General features: G+C 42.9%; 1 protein-coding gene and 1 long non-coding RNA gene across 4 annotated transcripts in view; both read right to left on the bottom strand.

The window, feature by feature from the left end:
- LOC309608274 overlaps positions 1–22,544 on the bottom strand; it is a 244,302-nt gene that overhangs the window by 134,412 nt on the left and 87,346 nt on the right. The window lies entirely within an intron of this gene.
- The window catches only part of TBC1D22B (TBC1 domain family member 22B), a 70,245-nt gene that overhangs the window by 43,801 nt on the left and 3,900 nt on the right, over positions 1–22,544 (bottom strand). For all 3 annotated transcript variants that reach the window (XM_082347843.1, XM_082347842.1, XM_082347841.1), the window contains exons 2-7: positions 13,545–13,601; positions 5,972–6,279; positions 3,490–3,669; positions 2,872–2,942; positions 1,354–1,482; positions 40–105 (exon numbers count right to left, since the gene is read on the bottom strand). In XM_082347843.1, the coding sequence (XP_082203969.1) occupies positions 40–105; positions 1,354–1,482; positions 2,872–2,942; positions 3,490–3,669; positions 5,972–6,279; positions 13,545–13,601 (811 nt within the window). The remainder of the gene's footprint in view (positions 1–39; positions 106–1,353; positions 1,483–2,871; positions 2,943–3,489; positions 3,670–5,971; positions 6,280–13,544; positions 13,602–22,544) is intronic.

The following is a 22,544-nucleotide window of genomic DNA, read 5'->3' as shown; positions in this document are numbered from 1 at the left end:
GGGGGGAGGAGGACCGAGAATGTTGAGTACTTCCCTCACCTCCTGTACAAGTGGTTGCTGGAACAATGGAATGAGAGGATTCGTCCTTGGAATGTCGATGTGAATCTGAAAAAGAGAAGCCGCGTCCAAAAACACAAATGCCAGTTTGTTCTTTTGAGAAGTTATTTTCTTAGGAACCAGAAATCAAGGGAGTAAGAGTGAGAGCACAATTTATCTTTAGAAAGAACTGACTGCCATACAAAAATAGTCTAGTTAAACCTACCTACCTGTGCATCTGGAATACATTTCCATGACAGCAATATCTTATTGAACAGTGAGGAAACCTTCCCAAATAAACTACTTACACCAAACAGCAATAGGCTTCACAACTTAAGAGAATCACCCGCTTTTTTCCTATTGTCTGGAATCTGTTTTACTCTGGGCTGGTACTTATTTAACAGGTATGATCAAAATGTGTACGCCTCTTTCAGATTCTTACTCAACAGTTCCCGAGAAGTAAAAGAGCTCTGAAAGCTGCAAAAACATGCCAGCATAGAGAACTAGAGGGAGCTGGCCTTTAATAACTGGCACTGAAAGTTCTGACTTCTGTGAAGTCACGATGATTGGCTTTGGCTTCGGGATTTCCCAATGTCTAACAATCCTAAGGACTGTGTCAATAGCCGCAGAGGCTACTTCAATTCTTGGAGCTTGTTGTAGACAGTTGCCTCCCCCAGTATTTTCCCCTCTGCAGCCACGAGACTCCCCTTCACACCCTCCACCTTTCCGCAGGCTGTGGGGACCACTATGCGCAATGACAGAACACTCCCTGCTAAGGCTGCTGATGGCTACGGCTCCTGCAGACAGACAAATATGGGTGCTAAAGAGGCATTGCAGCTCCCAGGAGGACACACCGATGTCACAGTCCAGAGGGATGGACCACAGAGTGAACTCATCTTTCAGCTTGTGTCCCATAACCCTTATTACTCTCTGTGTGGTCTGTGGACCAGCAGCAGGTGGCATCACCTGGGAGCTCATTAGAAGTGAAGGTCTCACCCCAGACCTCCTGAATTAGAATCTGCATTTCACCACAATCCCTAGTTGGGATTTTATCATAATCCTAGGTGATGTGTATGCACATTAAAGTCAGAGAAGCACTGCCACTGACCAGGACCCCCCAGAATCTATCTATTTAAAATGGCTAAGATAAGAGCTACTGAATTAGAAAGAGGGGAAGTAGTTCTGGGAATAAATTTAATTCCTAACCAGCACACTGTAGCCTGAAGACTTGGAAAACTCGCACCCCAAGAGCACTTCCAGGAGCCACACCTTAAGATTACGACTAGCGAGCAAAAGGGCAGCAGGCGATGACTGTACCTGTCTGTAGGTATCCTGGTGATGTTCCTCATTTCGAGAGTCATAATACTGTTCAATGAAGCCAAAATACTCCTCCCGCTTCCGCTGCAAGGTCAGCTTCCTCCTCTCGGTGTTCGCTGGGAGATAGCCCTGTAGACAGGACTGCTAGTCAGATGGGGACAGGCACTGGTTGGATGAATCCTTAATTTTTATTTCAGCCTGAGCAGTGGCTTGGAAACTATCAAAGGAACCGAAAGAAAGCTGCCAAGACACAGCCGTAAATCCCATCTTGGTTCTGGCCCCCCAGTGTTTGCCCTCTCCTCCTTCAATGCGATGCACATGTGGGCAGATGAAGCACGGCCAACCAGGGTTATTTACCCCTGCACCCCTTGCACTGCGCTAGGAGCGGGTACTGCTGGAGCACTGCGGAGCTCCGGAGCTGGCACAGTAGAGCAGCGAATGTAGGTCAGTGGGAGGGAACTGGACCCAAGTCAGGACCTCCTGGGGCTGCGTGTGCACGAGGCAATCCTTCCCAGGGTCACGGGGAGGTGGCCGCCTCTGTGGCGTATCTCAGTGGTGTGCCACGTGAGTCGGTGCCGGTTACACATTCTTTTCTACGGTAACACTCAGAATTACCAGCTTAGGAACCTGAATGGAATCTGCGACACAGCAGCTGCAACGTCCGGACACAGAACTGCTGGCAGCAGCCCTGCTCCTGGCCCCAGCTCCAGGCCAACTTACATTCTTATTCCTGGTCTAGATCCCACTCTCAGTTCTTACATCTCCTGTTCCCCTTCCATTCTCACCACATCTACTTCTAATAGCATTCAAACTTAGAAGAAGCAGGGGCAATGATTACACGGCTGCAAGACTGGGGGTGGGGGCAGTCAGGAGAGAGCCGTCCTCTTGCAGGCAGCTAAGGGATACATTCCATAGCGAGCGAGCAAGCGCCTGGAGAGCAGGGGCTGTGCCGTCTTCACTTCCGTATATCCTCACAGCACCTGGCACCATGCCTGGCAAACAGCAGGCCCTCAATAAATCCTTAAAAGATTTACTGAACGAATGAATGAATGTTACAGGCTCAGGAAATCAAAGTGTTCCTATCACAGTGACAGGCAGAGTGTTCCATTACTCAGTGAAAGTGGGACTAGTGCAGGCTTCTGAGGGAGGCCCGTTTATCAACTCTTCACAGTTGCAAAGTAGGTTACTCCTACTGAAAAAGGAGGGAAGCCCAGGGAATGTGGGAGCCTGTTCAAACAAGCGCTGGCTCACCCAGCCTCACTGTATTCTTCCTCCTCGGTGCTGAGAAGGCGAGAGCAGGGCTACAGGCACAAACGTGTGCTCTTCTACGTGTGTGGGAATAAACTCTCAAGAATGTGTTTCTTTATGCAAAGAAATAGGACTACGGTCCCACAGGTCTGCCACAGCCGGTAGGACTAGAGAAGTCTACGGAGCAAGACTTATGTGACCAGACTAACCTCAGCAGGTAAGAAGGGCTGCGTGAGGCTCACGCTTCTCTACACAGTGGGTAGAACTCACCGATAGGAGTCTCCAGGTTACAGGCCGAACCTCCCTGGGAACCCCTGGCCAGCTACACTTCCTCAGTTCATCTGCAAATAGATAAAGGCTTTGTTGGATGTAGCCCTTCCCACAGATGCCCTAAGACAAGCCTCAGCCAGCGCTGCCTGGTGCCTCCCACCGTTCCAGTAGGACGATTGCCATCGCCACCGCCACCACTGCCGCTGCCACCACCGCCACCAGCTACCGACAAGCACAGGGAAAAAGCCCAAAACACAGCCCTGAGCAGCAAAGCGCCAAGGTCACGGCTCTGCAGCAGTGATCCAGTCAGCTCAGAGATTAGAGTTAGAGGGGAAGAGAAAGGCCAGTAGGTGTGGATTTCAGTAAGAATCACCTGGAGGTAGGGGAGACCAAAGCCAGAATAGCTACAGGCCACAGAATCCAGTCCCACCTAATTTGGTCCCTAATTCCTAGTAACATATTTCTGACTTAATACCTGCATGTCACTTCAATGGGCACCAGATCAGGAGATGCTGGAAAAGTAAAAGAAGGAAGAATAAAGAGCAATAGCTTCCAGGTCTCTGAGAATTCCAGTCACCAAGAGGTGCTAGCTTTTGCCCAGGGCTCACGGCGACTCACCTAAGTCGGTGTTGTGGCTGGAGAGAAGCTGACGGAATTTTTCTAGGCGGGTTTTCTCCCGGACAGTCATCGGGGGTGCCCCAGAAGCGTTCTGGTCCGAGATCCGGGCAACAAGGGGGATGATGGGTCGGAGAGGGAGGGACTGCTGTTTGTGGAGTGGGTTCCTCAGGCATGTATCACCTGAGATAATTTGAAAGAGAAAGAGGACAAGCTGTGTGAAGAGCACAGGTTCTGAGAAACCTTAAACCTGACCGTTGAGCACTGGTCTCCTCCACCAGAGCTGCGGCTGCATGGTTTGTGCGCTGCCTGAAGGTGCTCGGTGTGGAGCAGCCAGGGGATGGAAACCCAGCTGCGCTCCATTCATCCGCCCAGGGGAAGGCCTGCGTTTTTGTCATACACACCAAGGCACCTTATGTGCAAACAGAGACTCCAGCTGCGGTAGCAAATTTGACAACTTTTTTTGTGACTTCAGAGGAAAATCAATTGTTTTCTTTCTACCCCAACGTGGAACTTTTCTTGGTGCCTAATAGCAAGTTTTGGGGCAACGCAGTCAAAGGCAGTGTTTGCCTTCCTTTTCCACGTCACGGAGCACAGAGAAAATGACACTGTAAAGCACACCGCAATGAAAGGAGGTGGCTGATCTCCCGAAGCCCCAGGCCCAGCCAGCTGCCCCAAGGGCTGAGAGGGTCAATACCTCTGGCACAACTCTCACCTGTCCTTGGCCCACTAGTTGTGCTCTGCACACGGGTGAGAGGCTCTGGCCTAAGGCGGGTTCCTCTGTGCCCCCATATTTCTCACCAGCCAATCACATTTCTCTAATTGAAATAACAGGAACACAGACTCAAGCTAAACTCTGTGTCCAGTTCTAGACACTTCTAAACTGGACGGTAGGTAGGAGAAATGAGCAGTGTAGGACTAACATTTATTGAATGCTTATTAAGGCACTGTGCTGGTCACAGTTACATATGACCTCTCATTTGATCCTTGCAACATACGGTAGGAATTTATCACTATTTTAGAGATTAGGAAACTGTAGCTCAGAGAGGTTAAGGAATTTGCAAGAGAGAGCTGAGATACCACCTTAGGTCTGCCTGACTCCAAAACCCTTACTTATTTTACTACCCCAAATGAAACTCAGTTTTAAACTCTGACTGTCCTTTCATGGCTGTTTCATATTCTTTACATATTAGGGCCTTAAAAAGTAGTAGTCACAACAAGAATAAAACAGTGAATACTCATCAACCAGCATGACAAGAAGGTTTACAGAAACAACTGCCACGGAGTACTTGGCTTGCATGCCTAGGGTAACACGGGGCCTAGAAAACACAGACCACACGCTGCAGAGCTCAGACCAGTGTGCACTTTCGGAATCAGTGACTGACGGACAGATGCTCCCAGGAGGGAACCTCATAACAGGAATGCTCTGGGCAGTCCTGGCTGCACAAGGGCAGCTCATTAGGGATCGTGGTGGGGCCTTCCCTCACACCGGGACCCTGTGGAGACCCTCAATCACGTGTGAAGACACTTTCCACAGCCTGTAGCTGTGGCCACCCGGTCAATGGACACTGAATGCCTGTCCTGGGCACGTCATTGAAGGTTTGAGCTGGGGCCCGAATCAGCAACGGAAAGTGACTATGGAATGATTTTAAAGGCCTTTCAGCCTAATTTCCTGACCACAACCTTAGTCTGAAACGGTAAAAGAAGTTCTCTTAGAACATGAGCCAGGACACGCACCAGGGCTCTGACATTCTACTTTCTTTTTCATCCTTTACCAGTCAGCTGTTTTAACTTTCACTAGCTTGAGGGCACTTCCCCCTCCAGCTCAGAATAACTGGCTTCCATAAAACCCTTCAGGGCAACATTAAATACAGCAACGGATACTTAAAAGAGTACACCGAGCATCCCCAAACATCTGATAAAACCACCATCATCTCAACCAGTTACTGCTGCCAATTTCCTGAAAAGAAGGGGTATCTCCTCCCGCCCCACCCAACCTGGTGGGCAGGGAGCCGTGACACAGGGACTCCGTCCCTCAGGAACAGGAAAAAGACAACCTATGCCAGTGGCTGTTCCCCACAGCTGAGGAGGTCAACCAACAGTGCCAAACATTTGTGAAATTCAGCCACTAACAACTGTAACTACATATAGTCAGTAGTCTTCAACCTGACCAGGCCTAAAGCAATGTGAAGCAACCAAACCACAGAAGTTCTGGACCCCACCACAGGTAAAGGAAGAAGAGCATGGCAGGCAACACTCGGGTGTCAGGAAGTGAAACCCTGGGTCCCAGGGCCAGGCAGCCATCCAGGTGGGAGGAGCAAGTACAGCTCAGGACCAGTGAGGCTCACTGATGTCCCTCAGGCTTGAGCTCGCTTATTTATCACCCAGTGGAAGATCTGAGGGAGGCCCTAAAAAAACCTGTTTTTATTTAAAAGGCACTCTGCTGAAGAGGCTGAGCCTAAGGAGGGGAGCTGGACAGACTTACTGGAATTTCTGGACAGCTGGGCGTCACTGCTGGACTTTATGACCTTGTAGCTGGCAGGAACATCGGATGTCGTTGACTGGGACCGCTCTGGTTTCACCCTCAGCTTGCTATGGTTTTCTAGCACTTGGGCAGCAGTTGCCAAAGCAACTTTTGAGTTCAGAGTTTGGAAAGAAGGGGAGGAAAAGTCCTCTTCCTCATCATCGCCAATGTCCCAAGCATCACTGGTGTTCCGGGCAAACTCATGAAAACTGGAGGCTTTCTTATTCTTCAGAGGAACCGTGCTGACTTTTGACCGTTCTTTAATGAAGCTTTAAGAAAGGAGACACTGTTACGAAGGAATGGTCTGACACATCTGACCATCTTCACTTGCTTAATATAATAGTAATAGTATTACAAACTATCTCGTGCACAATCATTACCTTCTTCAAACAAAAAAATATCCATTTCCATTCCTCATGTGATACATCCAGACCACCCCTATGCTGCAGAGCCAGATGAAACAAGGACAGCAACGCTCTCCAAATATTCCATGTGCTCCTCTACACTTTCCAGCCCCCCGGCACTTAGGTGACTCTATATGACTAGTTCTGGCCAATGGGCTAAGGAGAGAAGTGAGGCAGTCCCTTCTGAGCCAAAGTATAAAAGAACAGGTGTGAGTTCTCTATAAGCTTTCTTCTATCATGACAACTCCAGATGGTGGCGCCTCCCTCAGCCTGGATAACAGAGTGACTATGTGGAGCAGAGCCTGCCCTCCACACCCACCTGACTCTACTTTGGACAGGTGGTGTGAGTGAGAAATAAGCCCTTGTTGTGTCAATCCGCTGAGATTTCAGAGTTAATCTGTTATGACAACATAACCTAAACTGTTTTTTAAAGCAGGACATCAACTACTGGTAGAACAAGAGACAATTTTAGGTAGCCCACATGTATGATGAAACACTGAGTTCCAAAATGAACAAGTTGTTCCCTTTTTATTCTGTTAAAGTCCTTCTGCTGCCCTTGAGGAGAGATCTGAGTTTGCTGCCACTCTGTCTTCACGACTATTTTTTAACAAAGTGAGGGCAGTCTCAGGATCAACATTTTGTAAGAACAGAATCTGGCTTAGAATTTAATTAATAAGATTATTTTGTGTTTCACTGTATTTATTTTTAAGGTTACTTTCTATTTTTGGCAAATGATACTGGTTTTCCACTTAGGGAACTAATAAGGTTTATTTTAAAAATAAATCTAACTGAGTATATACGAGTTTATTTTTTCAAGTGCATTTAATAAATAATAGTGTAGAATACAGCAAAAAAATCGTGGAGACAGTACATGACTGAATAATAGAAATAAAGTGCACAATAAATGTAATGCACTTGAATCATCCCGAAACCATCTCCCCACGCCGCCCCCCAGTCCATGGAAAAACTGTCTTCCATGAAACCAGTCAGTCCCTGGTGCCAAAAAGGTTGGGGACCGCTGATGTAGACCTTTCCTACTTTCTTGCACTTTTCCTCTTCTTTTTCTTTTTTGGCTGCACCATGAGGCTTGCAGGATCTTAGTTCCCTGACCAGGGATCGAGCCCATGCCCCCTGCAGTGGAAGTGTGGAGTCTTAACCACTGCACCGCCAGGGAAATCCCCCTCAACTTTTCCTCTCTGTGAACCCCTTAAGGTCTGGGGGCCCTTATTCTCGTTCTAGGGGACTAGGTAGTTGGGACATTTCTAATTCAGTCCTAATTAGCATCCCTGAGGACTGGAATGCAAGGGGTAAAAACATCATTAAAATGCCTCACTGTTTCCCTCAGCAAGCCAGGGCAACTCTAGACTAAAAACAAGGCTCTGCTGGAAGAGCTGAAGTTCCCCCATTTCCAAGAGATGTTTCTTCCCTTTGGGTAGAGGTGGGTGGTCTAATACCCATCCCATCTCCCTAGATACGTCCAATAGTTATTCTGAAAAATAACTGTTCCTAACATCTATAAATACAGACTCGTAACTCATACAGGTCATCGGAAAGTCCCTATTATTAACACCAAAAAAGATATCACTGAGGCATAATTTCAAACACTAGTCTCGCACAGAGTAAAGGAAAATATATCACTCTATCACCCAGGATGCAGGAGATAACATAAGATTACAGGAAGTAACAGTTCAAACGGGAAGGAAACAAGATACCATTTTCCACCCACTAAATCAGTAAAGATTTAAAGACGCATCCTCTTTGGTGCTAACTAAGGTGTAGTGAGACCAGCTCTCTAATACTGCAGATGGGGGTGTATGTTGTACCACCTTCTGGAAAACAATCTGGCAACATACACACCATGAGCCTGAAAATGATTCATCATTTCTGACCATAAGAAAATAATCAGAGAATCAAACAAAGGTAATCTAAAACAGTTTATAATGGTATTATTTATTTTGGTTAAAAACTGCAAACAACATAAACATCTAGAAATTGCAAATGATGAAATATATTATGTTTCAGCCACCAAATGGAATGCTATACTGCTTATCGAAAATCACATATTGAAGGCTATTTAATAACACTAGAAAATGATCTCAATAAAGTGAAAATTGAACCAAAATTATATATTTTCTGTGATCTCTCTATATTTCTTAGAAAGTATATGCACAGAAAAGACCAGGAATAAAATGCATCAAAATGTTAACATTGCTTATCTCTGGGCTATGGAATTATAGGGGATAAATTTAATTTTTATACTTCTCTGAATTATTCATGTTTTCTACAATGAGCATATTATTTTTATTAACCACTGGGAAAGGTTGTTTTTTTGGCTTTTGTCAATCCCCAAAGTAAGAGTACTGAATGAACAATCAAAAATGAACAAGAGCCCAAATCAAAGAAAATAAAACTGAGGCAATGCAGCGCAAAAATCTGCACGTCAAAAATCCATGAGCCAGTAAAGCAATTATACCCCGATAAAGATTTTTTTTTTAAAAAAAAAGGATCTGGAAATATTAAAAAAAAAAAAAAAAGAAAGAAATCCATGAGCCAGAGGCAAATTACTTCTCTGCAGACCTCTTGAGGCTGTATGTTCTGGATTCATCACTATGCTTCTCCTCTGTGAAAGGGGATCCAGGATCCACAACCTGCAGTACTCACCTCAGTGGGTTCACTGTCAAGAACAAATAGGCGGATGTGTAAGAAAGATCTGTCATCAAAAAAATGCTGCATAGGAGTATGTGGCTATTGTTATTGTTTTCCTCCTTAGAGACCACGTGTACCTCAAGATTGCACACGATGATTCCAATGGAGTGATAAAGAGTACTTTGGACGCCAAGGTTATTTTTTTTTTCCTTGCTTGATGTTTCTTAAATACCCTCTTGATGTCTTAAGAATTCTTTAAATAAACCATGAATCAAGAAGCTGAATTTTAACTCAGGTCAAAGAATTGACTAGATGCTATTAGTCTAACCTTGGGTGAAGCATATGCACACCCTGGAGTGGATCAAAACACTGCACCAGGGACTTGCCTGGTGGCACAGTGGTTAAGGATCTGCCTGCCAGTGCAGGGGTCATGGGTTCAAGCCCTGGTCCAGGAAGATCCCACACACCGCGGAGCAACTAAGCCCGCGAGCCACAACTACTGAGCCTGCGCTCTAGAGTCCGTGCTCCTCAGCAAGAGAAGCCACCGCAATGAGAAGCCCGTGCATCGCAACGAAGAGTAGCCCCGCTCGCTGCAACCAGAGAAAGTCTGCGCGCAGCAACGAAGACCCAACGCAGCCAAAAATAATAATAAATAAATTTTAAAAACAAACAAACAAAAAACTACCGCACCAAGAGATGGGCCATGGTGAGTGTCAGTAAAATATTAATCCAGGTAATTCTAGCTGGGGGTGCCTCTGGCTTATAGGTTGCCTAATTTTAACATGGTCCCAACTAATCTATAACTAACCTGAGGCACAATAATGCCACAGTGTGGCTTGAAGTTTAACCAAAATTACTTAAACAGAACCATATCAAAGTTACAACCAACCTGGCCTCGCATAGCCACCTTCACCATACCTCCTTACATCTGTATGCCAAATTATAGTTTGTTTGTTATATGGGTTAGGAAACAAAAGATCAATCATTCTGTGATTTGATTAACACTATGTTGTTTTACTGAGACGGCTGTTCACTTAATAGAAATACAACACAAATTTATTTAGAAAAATAACGTTTGACACTGGTAAGGGGTGTGAAGCAAGTGGAGAATTTGCTAAATCCAGTCATATCAATGACTAGTGTGGCTTCACATGAACTAGATTTATAACTCAGAACTAGGATATCAATTCAGAAAACAATAAATTTAGAAGCTTATCATACCATCAAGTGGCCAATGGGGCCGCTCTGCGGTAAGACTAGTTTTATCTGAGGTATAAAAATTATTGCAGGCAATATTATCACTAATGGTAATAATTTGGCAAATGGAAGTCAATATACACAGACGGGTAATGACTTGCTGTGCTCGTGCAGTTTAGATGATTAAAGACCCAATGTAAAGGCTTCGCTGTGATGAGGATTAACCACACAGTAATTAATGGTAGCCTGAAGTGGAATGGTAATCAGGTAGCGGAGAAAGTAATAAAAATGTCCCAACAAAGGCACTCAAATAAGGGCAATAAATGTTTTATAGTAACAATCTGGAATTGTAAAATGGTCCAGTGCAGACCTAGATGTTGTCCCAGATTGTAGAGTGGTAATACCAAACCACCACATGCACGAAAAAGGGATGCAATTTATTCAGTGACAATTATATTCCTCCCAAATTGCAGAGCTAAATAACTACTTCTACTGAAAGTATGAATGCAACTCTGCTGAATGACCAGTGGAAACATTCATGGTTTTATATCATTAATAGGTGGGAAAAAGGGACTTCCCTGGCGGTCCAGTGGTTAAGACTTCACGCTTCCACTGCAAGAGGCACGGGTTTGATCCCTGGTCAGGGAACTAAGATCCCGCATGCTGCAGCGCAGCCAAAAAATGAACATAAAAATAAATTTAAAATAAAACAAAAATAGGTGGGAAAAACAAGAGTATATAAAGTTTGCCTTGGCAGTTTGGGATATGGTGATATTCCTCAAGACCTGCCCTAAATACAGAATCAGGGAAAACTCAGTTGATGACAGATGCAGAGAAGGTATGGTGACTCTGACCCAAACATAAAATAGGACAGTACATCCCACTGCCTCATATACAGGTGGATGGCAGATTTTACGTTAGCCATGTGTTTATCAAAGGCCATTATAAATTATGCTGGAATGGATCTATTACCAATCAACAAATCCTGCCTGCGAACAGAACTGGCTACAAGGAACAGAATACTCAACTATGACGCTTAAGTTGTAAAGACCATGATGTCAGGGCACTGAGCTGGTGTCTCTGCAATTCTCATCTTTCCCTCAGGGTACAAGTTAACTACTATGAGTTCTTCGCATCTCATTTTCTTTTTTTTTTTTTTTTTTAATTAATTAATTTATTTATTTTTGGCTGCGTTTTGTTTTCGTTGCTGTGTGTGGGCTTCCACTAGTTGTGGCGAGCGAGGGCTACTCTTCATTGCAGCATGCGGGCTTCTCATTGTGGTGGTTTCTCTTGTTGAGGAGCACGGGCTCTAGGCGCACGGGCTTCAGTAGTTGTGGCATGCAGGCTCAGTAGTGTGGCTCGTGGGCTCTGGAGCGCAGGCTCAGTAGTTGTGGCGCATGGGCTTAGTTGCTCCGCAGCATGTGGGATCTTCCCGGACCAGGGCTCGAACCTCTGTCCCCTGCACTGGCAGGTGGATTCTTAATCACTGCGCCACCAGGGAAGTCCCTCGCATCTCATTTTCACACTAACACATTGAAAAGCAGGAAATGTGAGTGGAGGCAAAACGCAGCTTTCTTCACAAAACGATCTCTCTCTGGTCAAAAAAAGAAAATCCTTCCAAGAACCCTCCTTCAGGAGACTTTCCTTTACATCTCATTGGCCAGAACCAATGAGATGAGCCCATCATAGACCAGTCACTGGTATTACCAAGGAATTATTATATAAGGCTTAAACTAACCCAGATACCTACTCTAAGTACACTGTCACCTGCTCAAGAACTGAATAGAACTGTGGTTCCTGAGCAAGGAAGAAGCAGGTGAAGGGAAGACTGTTGGGAAGGTAATTAACCGTGCCTGTTACACTGGCCAACAGACCAGAGAGTCCACGGTTGGTAAAACGAGGAAATAGAATTCATCATACTTAATGAAAATATCACAAAAATATCACAGAAAACCTGTTTCCCCTTAAGAAGATCTAATACAAGGTACATACTAAGAAACGTTAAAGAAAAACCCATTGTCTAAGTAAATGCCAGGATTTCATTCTTTCATTCCATAAATATTTACTCAGTGCCTACTATGTGCCACCTGCTGGTCTAGGTGCTAAGGGTACAGTGGTGAACAGAGAGCTTACACTCTAGCGGTTCCTAATATAAAAATTGTGCATTTTACAGAAATGAACAGCAGTCATGCCTCTATAGTAATTCAGAAGACTGTACCTTCTACACATTGGCCAAACTGCAAAAAGAATGAGTTGGTAGAATTATAGAAAGTTCACCACACATTAAGTTATTAAAAGAATATTAAAATATTGATAATGCATATTTGATAAGGTATTTTTCTAGGTATTCAAAATATTTTAATGTACATTATCTTTACTTCCCCATTGACTATGAAGAAAGAAAGGGTAGATATTATCACACAGGCCCCTGAAGGATGAGAACCTAGGTCTCCTGTACCTCTCAAATCATTCAGCTTTCACTACAAGCGACAACTTTCCTAGAAATAAGTCTCTAAGATTAAGCCTGCTCAAAGATAGAGGCAAAAGTTCTTAGAACATGCGAGAAGACGACCCATCTCCTCATTTAAATTTATTGTGGCTGAATGATGGCCTATGAGAGAAAGATGTGATAAAGCGATAATTGGGGGTACAAATACACCCACACATCTTGGATTTAACTAGGGTCTCTGTTGTGTTAGAAAATAATTTACTAGAATTTTACTAGAAGAAATAGCCTTCAGGACAGGGGGTGGGGTGGGATTAAAAAAAAAGAAAGAAAAAAGAAATAAAAGAAATAGCCTCCAGGGAGCTTTTAACTCCATTGTCTGGCTGGGTTTCCTTGAGTGTGTCAAAGAGAAAGAGGACCAGAAAACTGCCAGCCCCACAGTTATGTTCTATTTGCCTCAATTCTCAGAGAATAAGGAAGAGGGCAGACCTATATATATATTCAGAAGCAATGGGCCCCAGAAACCAGAAGAAGGTCATCAATCATTCAATTTCAGGACAATACTTAATCAATAAAGACCTTCTCACAGAACAGAGAATCCAACACCAAACCCCTACATATACCAGCGTCCAATATAAGAAAAAAATCTCTGATGTAAGTTAATTTTCCACTTAGTAATGGACTGCTTAGAGGTAAGAAGATTGCTCATCTTCTGATCAAAAACAGAGCAGAGGAGACGCTAGAAAAGGTCCAAGTGGAAACTGTCATTTCAACAAAGTAGGGGAGGGTTTCGGGGTTTTAGGAGAAGTACATGCATGAAAGGAAAAATATCTTGACTTACTTTTTGGTGAGCCGAGGATCCAAAGGAGGGTGCTGTGCTCCATACACGGGCTGGATGCTAAAAGCAAGGAACAAAGGAAGAAGCAAGTTGTCAGGAAAGTAAATATGTTGGGTGAGTACCACCTGCATCGCAACATTGGAAGGGACTTTGAGAAGCAGGTTGCCTCCAGGAACAACTATACCCAAGCCAAAGGATAGCATCCTACTCTTTAAAAAAAAAATGTTCATCTTCCCCAGTGAGGTTTCAGTGCCCTACGTAACTGACTGTCAGGAAATTCTAACTGTAAAGAAGGCAGCATGGAAAGGCTTTAGAGTTGGAGAGAACAGAGTTCAAATGCCAGTTGTGGCATCTACTACCTCTATAAACTTGCACTAAATTACCTGACCACTTTGAATATGCTCTCTCATCTATAAAATTGGAATATCACCTACCCCAAAGGACCACTTGGACTACAAGACAGTGAAGCAACACCACAAATCAAGAGTAGAGTGACCCACGGGACTCTCACACACTGCTTGTAGGGGTATAAAGAGATACGACCACTCCAAAAAAGTTTGGCTGTATCTAGGAAGAACAAAATATGCATACCCTAAGACCCAGTATTTTCACTCCCAAATATATATCTTTAGAGAAATATATAGATATGTGTATCAAAAGATACATATAAAAGTGTCCATAGCATTATGGATCCTTTTAGCCCCAAACTAGAAATAACCCAAGTGTCTATCAACAGAGAAATAAACTGTCATGTGTTCACATAATAGAATACTTTACAGCAACGTAAATAAATGGAGTAAGGCTGAAAGTAATGTGAATGGATCTTACAAATGTCATGTTGAGCAAAAAAGCAAAGAATAAAAGAATAGGTACTGTATAATTCTATATATATACACTTCAGGAAACTGACAAAAATGATTTCTATTGTTTAGGGATGCATCCATAGTAGTAACACTATAAAGAAAGCAAGGAGTGATTAACATAAAAGGACGTGGTTATCACTGGAGGGAAGGAAGGAGGTGTGAGAGAGAACAGACACAGGGGGATTCTGGGGTGTTCACTCTGAGATTATTTATCAAGTTATTATACCAAACAATTGTTTCATGTACTTTTCTGTAGTAGTTCACAGTTTAAAAAAAAAAGAAAAAAAAGAGGGACCTGAAAATAATTGTTTATCAAGCCAAGCTGTTGTTTAAGTACAAAGGTGACAGAAAAACATGTTTCAACACGTAAGAACTCAGGGAATATGGTCTCCCTGACTCTTTCCTGAAGAAACTACTAGAGGAAAATCTTCTATTAATAATGAAATAAATGGAGAAACTATGGCAAAAGGACTGATGGAGAGCATTTAATTGATTTTACCTTAAGCCTGAGTCTTAAATTTGAGGCTTTATGGTTGCAGAAGAGAATGTAAAAATAATGTAATTGGCAAATGTTAAAGTGGGATGGAGGAAAAAGTAGATTGAAATAAGTAGACTGATTCCCTCATCTTTTACTGACAAGGCTCGAAAGATATTTAAAGCTGATAGCTCAAGTAATATAGGTATAAGTATGTTTCAAGATATAAAATAAAACTAAGAAAAATAATACAATCAACTAAAAGCAAGTGAGGAGGAGGCAGGAAATATAACTACTAATTTCATCATTACTCATGGCAGGGAGTCAATAGATACTGTCTGAAGAAATATGGTAAAAAGTTATATGCAATCACTAGAATAAAAAGATAAACCTTTCAAATCATCAGAATATACACACGCACACCCACCTCCCAAAGCAAGTACTATCCTGATAGTGAAAGTTTTTTTTAAAAGAAAATATTAAAAATAGAACTAAAACCAAATATAACAGTCTTTCCAATAAATATAAATGGGCTGAACTTTCCTATTAAAAGAAGAAGGATTATCATCAATGGGGCTGGTTAAATAAATTACAGTACATCTGTTAAAAAGAATTAGGCGGTTCTATATCCACCGACATGAAACATTCACTGAAAAAAGAAGCAGAGGGCTCTTCCCTGGTGGCACAGCGGTTGAGAATCCGCCTGCCAATGCAGGGGACGTGGGTTCGATCCCTGGTCGGGGAAGATCCCACATGCTGTGGAGCAACTGAGCCCATGTGCCACAACTATTGAGCCTGCACGCCTAGAGCCTGTGCTCCACAACAAGAGAAGCCACTACAATGAGAAGCCCGTGCACCACAATGAAGAGCAGCCCTCGCTCTCCGCAGCTAGAGAAAGCCCGCATGCAGCAACGAAGAGTCAACGCAGCCAAAAATAAATAAATAAATAAATTTATTTTTTAAAAAAAGATGCAGAATTATATGCATAATAATACCTCCATTTTTGTAAAAATCTTTAAAATAAAATATATCCACATAATTATATATGATTATGTCTATGTATTTATAGAGTATCTCTGAAAGAACACACAAGACACCAGTAGCAGTGGTTTGGAAGTGGAACTGATGACTGGAGGGCCCTGTGACAGAGACTCAGTTTTCAGTGCAAACCTTTTTGTACCTTTCTGAATTAGCACTGTGTACATTATCACCTTTTTAAGAAATAAATTAAGCAATCTTAAGAGGGTTGGGAGGTTTAAACGGGACAAGAGGGTTGGGAGGTTTAAACGGGACAATGTGTAAAAAGCCCTTCAGCACAATTCCTGCAGGTAGTAACACTAGCAAGTACCTACTTTGACATAACAGATGTGATCCTAAAGTTGCTTTTAAATAAAAATGTAGCCAATTCACATTTATTTCTACTAAGATTCCAAAGGGAATAATCTTTTTTTTTTAAACATCTTTATTGGAGTATAATTGCTTTACAATGGTGTGTTAGTTTCTACTGTATAACAAAGAAAGTGAATCAGCTATACATATACATATATCCCCATATCTCCTCCCTCTTGCGTCTCCCTCCCACCCTCCCTATCCCACCCCTCTAGGTGGTCACACAGCACCAAGCTGATCTCCCTGTGCTATGCGGCTGCTTCCCACTATCTATTTTACATTTGGTAGTATATATAAATCCATGCCACTCTCTCACTTCCTCCCAGCTTACCCTTCCCCCTCCCCATGTCCTCAAGTCCATTCCCTACATCTGCGTCTTTACTGTGTTAGCACGCGGTATTTGTTTTTCTCTTTCTGACTAACTTCACTCTGTACAACAGACTCTAGGTCCATCCACCTCACTACAAATAACTCAATTTCGTTTCCTTTTATGGCTTAGTAATATCCCATTGTATATATGTGCAACATCTTTTTTATCCATTCATCTGTCGATGGACACTTAGGTTGCTTCCATGTCCTGGCTATTGTAAATAGAGCTGCAATGAACATTGTGGTACATGACTCTTCTTGAATTATGGTTTTCTCAGGGTATATGCCCAGTGGTGGGATTGCTGGGTTGTATGGTAGTTCTATTTTTAGTTTTTTAAGGAACCTCCATACTGTTCTCCACAGTGGCTGTATCAATTTACATTCCTACCAACAGTGCAAGAGGTTCCCCAAAGGGAATATTCTTGTGTACAATCTTTAGTTATGACTACATCCCTGACCTTTTCAGTTGTAAGAATCCCTACTCCTTAAACTTCTCTGGAAGGTTAAGTAATTTGTAAATTAACCATCACATGTAGGACCACAGAAATACAAACAGTATTACTTGAATGTATTTATAGAGTTTCCTAGGCAGAGGAAAAGAAGAGAGAAAATACGAGGGATTAAAGAATACAGGAAAGTTTGGCTTAGAGAGAGAAAGCTTAGACAAAACAAAAAGCACAAACAAACTAGAAAACCCAAAGGGCCACTGATTTCTACTTTAATGTTTGCAAATACTCTGAGTACACTTGAACTCTCCAAGTCCATAAGCTTCTATGTTAGTAAAATATAAAGATCAGAGAATAAACTTTTCAGGAAGATCTCAATGGGCAAGTTGGGTTGGGTGACTGAGTAGAAAAATATGAGAGAATCCTTAGGTTCTCTCCATAAACGAGTATTACCACCTGCCAGTAATCCATGCAGAAAAAAAACAATCCTAATTGTGCAGGTTTAAGGGCCAAAGGCCATCAATTACCATCCAGGAAAGGGATCTTAAAATCATGGTAGGCTATTTTTTAAAGATGTCAGCTGGCACAGCCAGAAAGGCCAAGATAAATGATGCACTTCATCAGCAAAGGTATCAGAGCATAAATTGAACTTAACATATTCTTGAACTAAACCATGATGTTATCTGTACCAGGAACACTTTGTATAATTTATCAGTTTATTGAATCTCAAAAAGGAGAAGCAAGAAGTTAGAAAAGGAAGAGAAGCCCAGATGATCACAGAGACTAAATGAAGACAGACGGAAAGAGCCTGGTGATTAAGGTGCTCAATTTCCTGGCATGTATAATTCACCTATCAACCTGTACCATCCACTCCTCCCAAACCCAAACTCAACTCTAGAGCAGGCTGGTCTCGACTACACCTTCCAAAAACACCTTAAATGCTAAACTGGGCTCTTCTGCCTACTCCATTTTCAAAATCTTATCCATCCTAAAAAATTCCTTCAAATTCTACACCCCCTGCCCCATGAGACCTTCTCTGAGCGTCCACTAACCCATGCCTTCTCTGATTCCCTAAAATGCAGACATTTTAAAAAATAAACTAGATTTAGATCATAATATAGGGTACACCCAGGTAGGTGCTTAACACCTATATAAGAAATAAGACATTATCGGACTTCCCTGGCAGTTCAGTGGTTAAGACTCTGCACTTCCAATGCAGGGGACACGGGTTTGATCCCTGGTCAGGGAACTAAGATCCCACATGCCGCGTGGTGCAGCCAAAAAAAAAGAAAAGAAATAAGACATTATGGAGTTGAAACCCCAGCACAACCCTTCCTCCCTTCCTAGGAAACCATTTTATTGAGTCTGGCATTTTTCACCCTCATTTTTGTTTTTACATTTTCTATGTATGTATCCCTAAACAATATATAGTGTTGCTTTGCATGTTTTAAAGACTTTATATAAATGACATCATACTGTATTTGTGACTTACTTTGACACTAAATCATAAATGTTACTTTAAATACTAATTAATTTCATGGGCTAAATCATAAATGCTACTTTAAATACTACTTAATTTCATGGCTGGCTGGCTGATTTCTCCAACACAAATTTAAAAAACATTTGCTCTACCACAAATGTAAAAGGCATTTAATTCACATTTTCAAACACAAAGAAAAGTACAGAGAAAGATATAACATCCATGAATCCATCACTCTGACTTAACAAATATTAACACTTGTCACATTGCTTTTTTTAAGAAAATAAAGCGTTAGAGAGACTTCTGAAGTCCCGGTTGCAGTCTCCAGCCCCATTCCCCTGCCTCCCCAAGAAATAACCACTATCCTGAAGTGGGTACAAAATCCTTCCCATCTGCTTTTATACTTTTACATGTATTCATGTATCCATAAACATAATATCCATAATATCTTTTGTATATTTTAAACCTTTACATAAAAGACTGCATGTACATATCGGTCTACATCTTGCTTTTCTCACTCAACAATGTGTTTTACCCAGCTGTGCTTTTAAGTTTTTCTGATTACAAAAGTAACATATGCTAAGTGGAAAAACTGGAAAGGCAATAATACGCAGCATCCTCGCCAGGGGAAGCTGTGCTGCCAAGGAGATTTTCAGCTTCTACTGAGCAGTGGTGGCGCCATGTCTTTTTCTGTAGTTCCCTCACCACCTGGCAGAGCATGACACACACCAGCAGGCACTTAACAATCCTTAGTGAGTCAAGGCTGGAACTATACAAAACCCAGGCCTCTGTTTAAGCTGACTCCTGCCTAGCTAGACCTAAAAACAAGAGGCAATCACACTGCATCTCAGAGAAATCACACTGCTCACACAGAGAAAAGAATGTCACGGGCTGTGCTACAACGAAGACAAAATGAAGCAAAAATCTCGGTCAACCTCCATTGTTCTCTTCAATAAACCAACGCCAAAGGATATACTGGCATAGCTGGTTCACGTATTCGGAACGGTGCAAAAAGCTTGGCAGGAAAAAATCAACAGGTGTTTGTTCAGCACTGACAGAGGAGCTAAAGCAAACACGGGAACAGAGCTATCCAATTTAAAGCCAAACATGCTGGCAATCAATGCAGGGTCACACACTCACTTGATGGAAGTCTTCCAGAACTGGCTGTTTCAGGGATAATTCAGCATCTCCTAGTCACTGACTTTATCAATAAAGCATTTCCAAGCTAAGAATAGGTTGTAATGTACCTGCCCAGATAGGCTGGGACCGTTACACCGAGTCTACTATCAGATTCATTCGTGTTATGAAAAATGACCAAATGACAGAGACGGTTTCAGTTAAAAATCCATGGGCTCCTAAGTAATTCAAGTGATTAGACACTTTTCTCAACTTCACTGAATGTTAAAAGAGCTCCTTGACTTTCACAATAAACACTTTTGCTTTAAAAGAGGGAGAAGCCCTTCCCAGAAGGATTGGAAATAAGAACGTGGGAAATGAGCCAGGCTTTGGCTCACATTTGTCTCTCCTCCTCCAAGTCTCATCCGCATCTTTTCAATGGCAGCATCCACACCCTTGGACTGGATGAGGTGCTTGGACAGACGGTGTCTAAATCTTAGCAGAGATTGAGGGAAGGGGGAAGCAGAGTGTGGACCAGGAGTCAAGAAATTTACAGTGTCCTTTGGGGCAAGGCACTTTCCCTCTCTGGCCTCAGTTTCCTCACTGGCAGCGCTCTTAGGGTGGAATTCTAACATTCTACAATTTCGTGAGACTCAGATGTTCAGTGGGGCCAGTGATTCACTGCTTTCAAAAGCACAAGATAGAAAAACCCACTTTCGGCGCACCACCCCCCCCACCCCCCCCCACCCCAATCTACTCTTACCTATCAATCATGCTTTTGTGAGTGACAGAGCAAAAGAGAAATATCCAGTGACAGGAGTTGCAGTTGGCAAGTTTAACATTCAACGTCAGAACTGGTAAGAGCCTCAGAGCTCACTTAATCCAGACTTCTCATTTCATAGATGAGAAAACTGAGCATGGAGTAGTTAGTACATTGTCTGAAAATGTGGCTTTTTCTGAGGATAGGACACCACAATCTTACCTGACCACCCAAGCCAGAAACCTGAAGGTGACATCTCTTTGGCACCTCCTTCTCCCTTACTCCCCAAATCCAATGATTTACCAAGTCCTGTAGATATTCCCAAACTTGTCCTTTATTGCCATTGCCCTAGTCCAAGCCCTCTTAACCTCTCCCTCTACTAACTGCAGTAGCCTCCTAACTGCAGCTGACTTGAACAACGGGGATTAGGGGCACCGACTCCACTCACAGCAGGGAGACCAGTTAGGAAGGTATAGCAGTGGTCCAGGCAAGAGAGGACTCAGTCTGATCCTGGTAGTAGGGGGAGAAGTGGTGCAACAGCTCATATTCAGGATATATTTTGATAAGCCAACACAGGACTTGCTAATGAATTGGATGTGGCAGGAAGATAAAGAGAAGGATGAAAGACATTAGGATTTTTGGTCTGAGAAACTTGGTCAATGGGCCATTAAGTGAGATGGACAGAATAGCTTTGCAGGAGTGGGCAGATGTGGAAATCAAGAGTTCTGCTTGGATGTGTTACGTGAGAGATGCTATTAGACAGCAAAACAGAGACGCATTAATTGTTCAGTATCCAGGGACTTCCCCGGCAGTCCAGTGGTTAAGACTCCACACTTTTACTGCAGGGGGCACGGGTTCGATCCCTGATCGGGGAACTAAGATCCCACATGTCTCGTGGTGTGGCCAAAAAAAAAAAAAATTGTTCAGTATCCATACAGCAAAAGCATCCAGCACTAGGAATCAGGTTTCTTTCAATCTAATTCAGGGCTATTTTTCTCAGTGGTTCTCAACGTGCAGCTCCCAGATTAGCAGTAGCGGTATCCTTTGGGAACTTCTTGGAAGCTCAACTTCTCAGGTTCCACCTCAGACCTACTGAATTAGAAACTCTGGAAGTGGGCTTCCCTGGTGGCGCAGTCATTAAGAATCTGTCTGCCAATGCAGGAGACATGGGTTCGAGGACTGGTCTGGGAAGATCCCACATGCCACGGAGCAACTAAACCCGTGAGCCACAGCTACTGAAGCCCGCGCGCCTAGAGCCTGTGCTCCGCAACAAGAGAAGCCACTGCAATGAGAAGCCCGCGCACCACAATGAACGAACACACAATGCAGCCAAAAATTAATTAATTAATTAATTTTTAAAAAAAGAAACTCTGGAAGTGAGGCCTGGCAATCTATGTTTTAACGAGCCTGCCAGGTGACTCATTGAAGTTTGAGAACCATTGCTCAAAATCATACTCTTCATCGCTAAGGAACACATGACACCCACAGAGACCCTGCATTAGGCTTCTTTGTGCTTCCGTAAACCCTCTGCCTAATTAACAATAGGTGGTATTTTTTTCCACCCAGGACTCACTGGAGGCTCCAGACACACCACTGATCAAAGTTTTTCAATTCCAGTTTCAGAAACTAGAGCAATAGGAGAAACAAATAAAAATAGGAGCTACTGTAATCACAACTATCATTTTCATAATGGCTAATATTAGTGAGTCCCTTCTATGTACTTTCTATGCATTATCTCATTTAATCCTCATAACAGCCTTATAAGGTAGATAGTCTGTCCCCATTTTACAGATGAGGAAACTAAGGCACAAAGAGGTTAAGTAACTGCCCAAGGTCACACAGTTAGAAAGTGGCAGAGCTGGGATTTGAAACCAGGCAGTCAGGTTCCAGAGCTTGCATTCTTTTTTGTTTTTTCTCCTTTTTTGGAGATATAATTGACATACAACATTGTGTAAGTTTAAGAGGTACATTCTGTTGGTTCAGTACACTTACAGTCGCCCTCCGAAGTTTGATCCACAATTGGTTGAATCTGCGGATGGATGTGGAACCCATGGATATTGAGGGGCAACCATACTGCCATTTCATATAAAGGACTTGAGCACCTG

The sequence above is a fragment of the Balaenoptera borealis genome, assembly GCF_965194805.1.
Source record: "Balaenoptera borealis genome assembly, chromosome: 12".
In the NCBI taxonomy this organism is placed as follows: Eukaryota; Metazoa; Chordata; class Mammalia; order Artiodactyla; family Balaenopteridae; genus Balaenoptera; species Balaenoptera borealis.
This window is presented reverse-complemented; position numbering and strand designations above follow the sequence as displayed.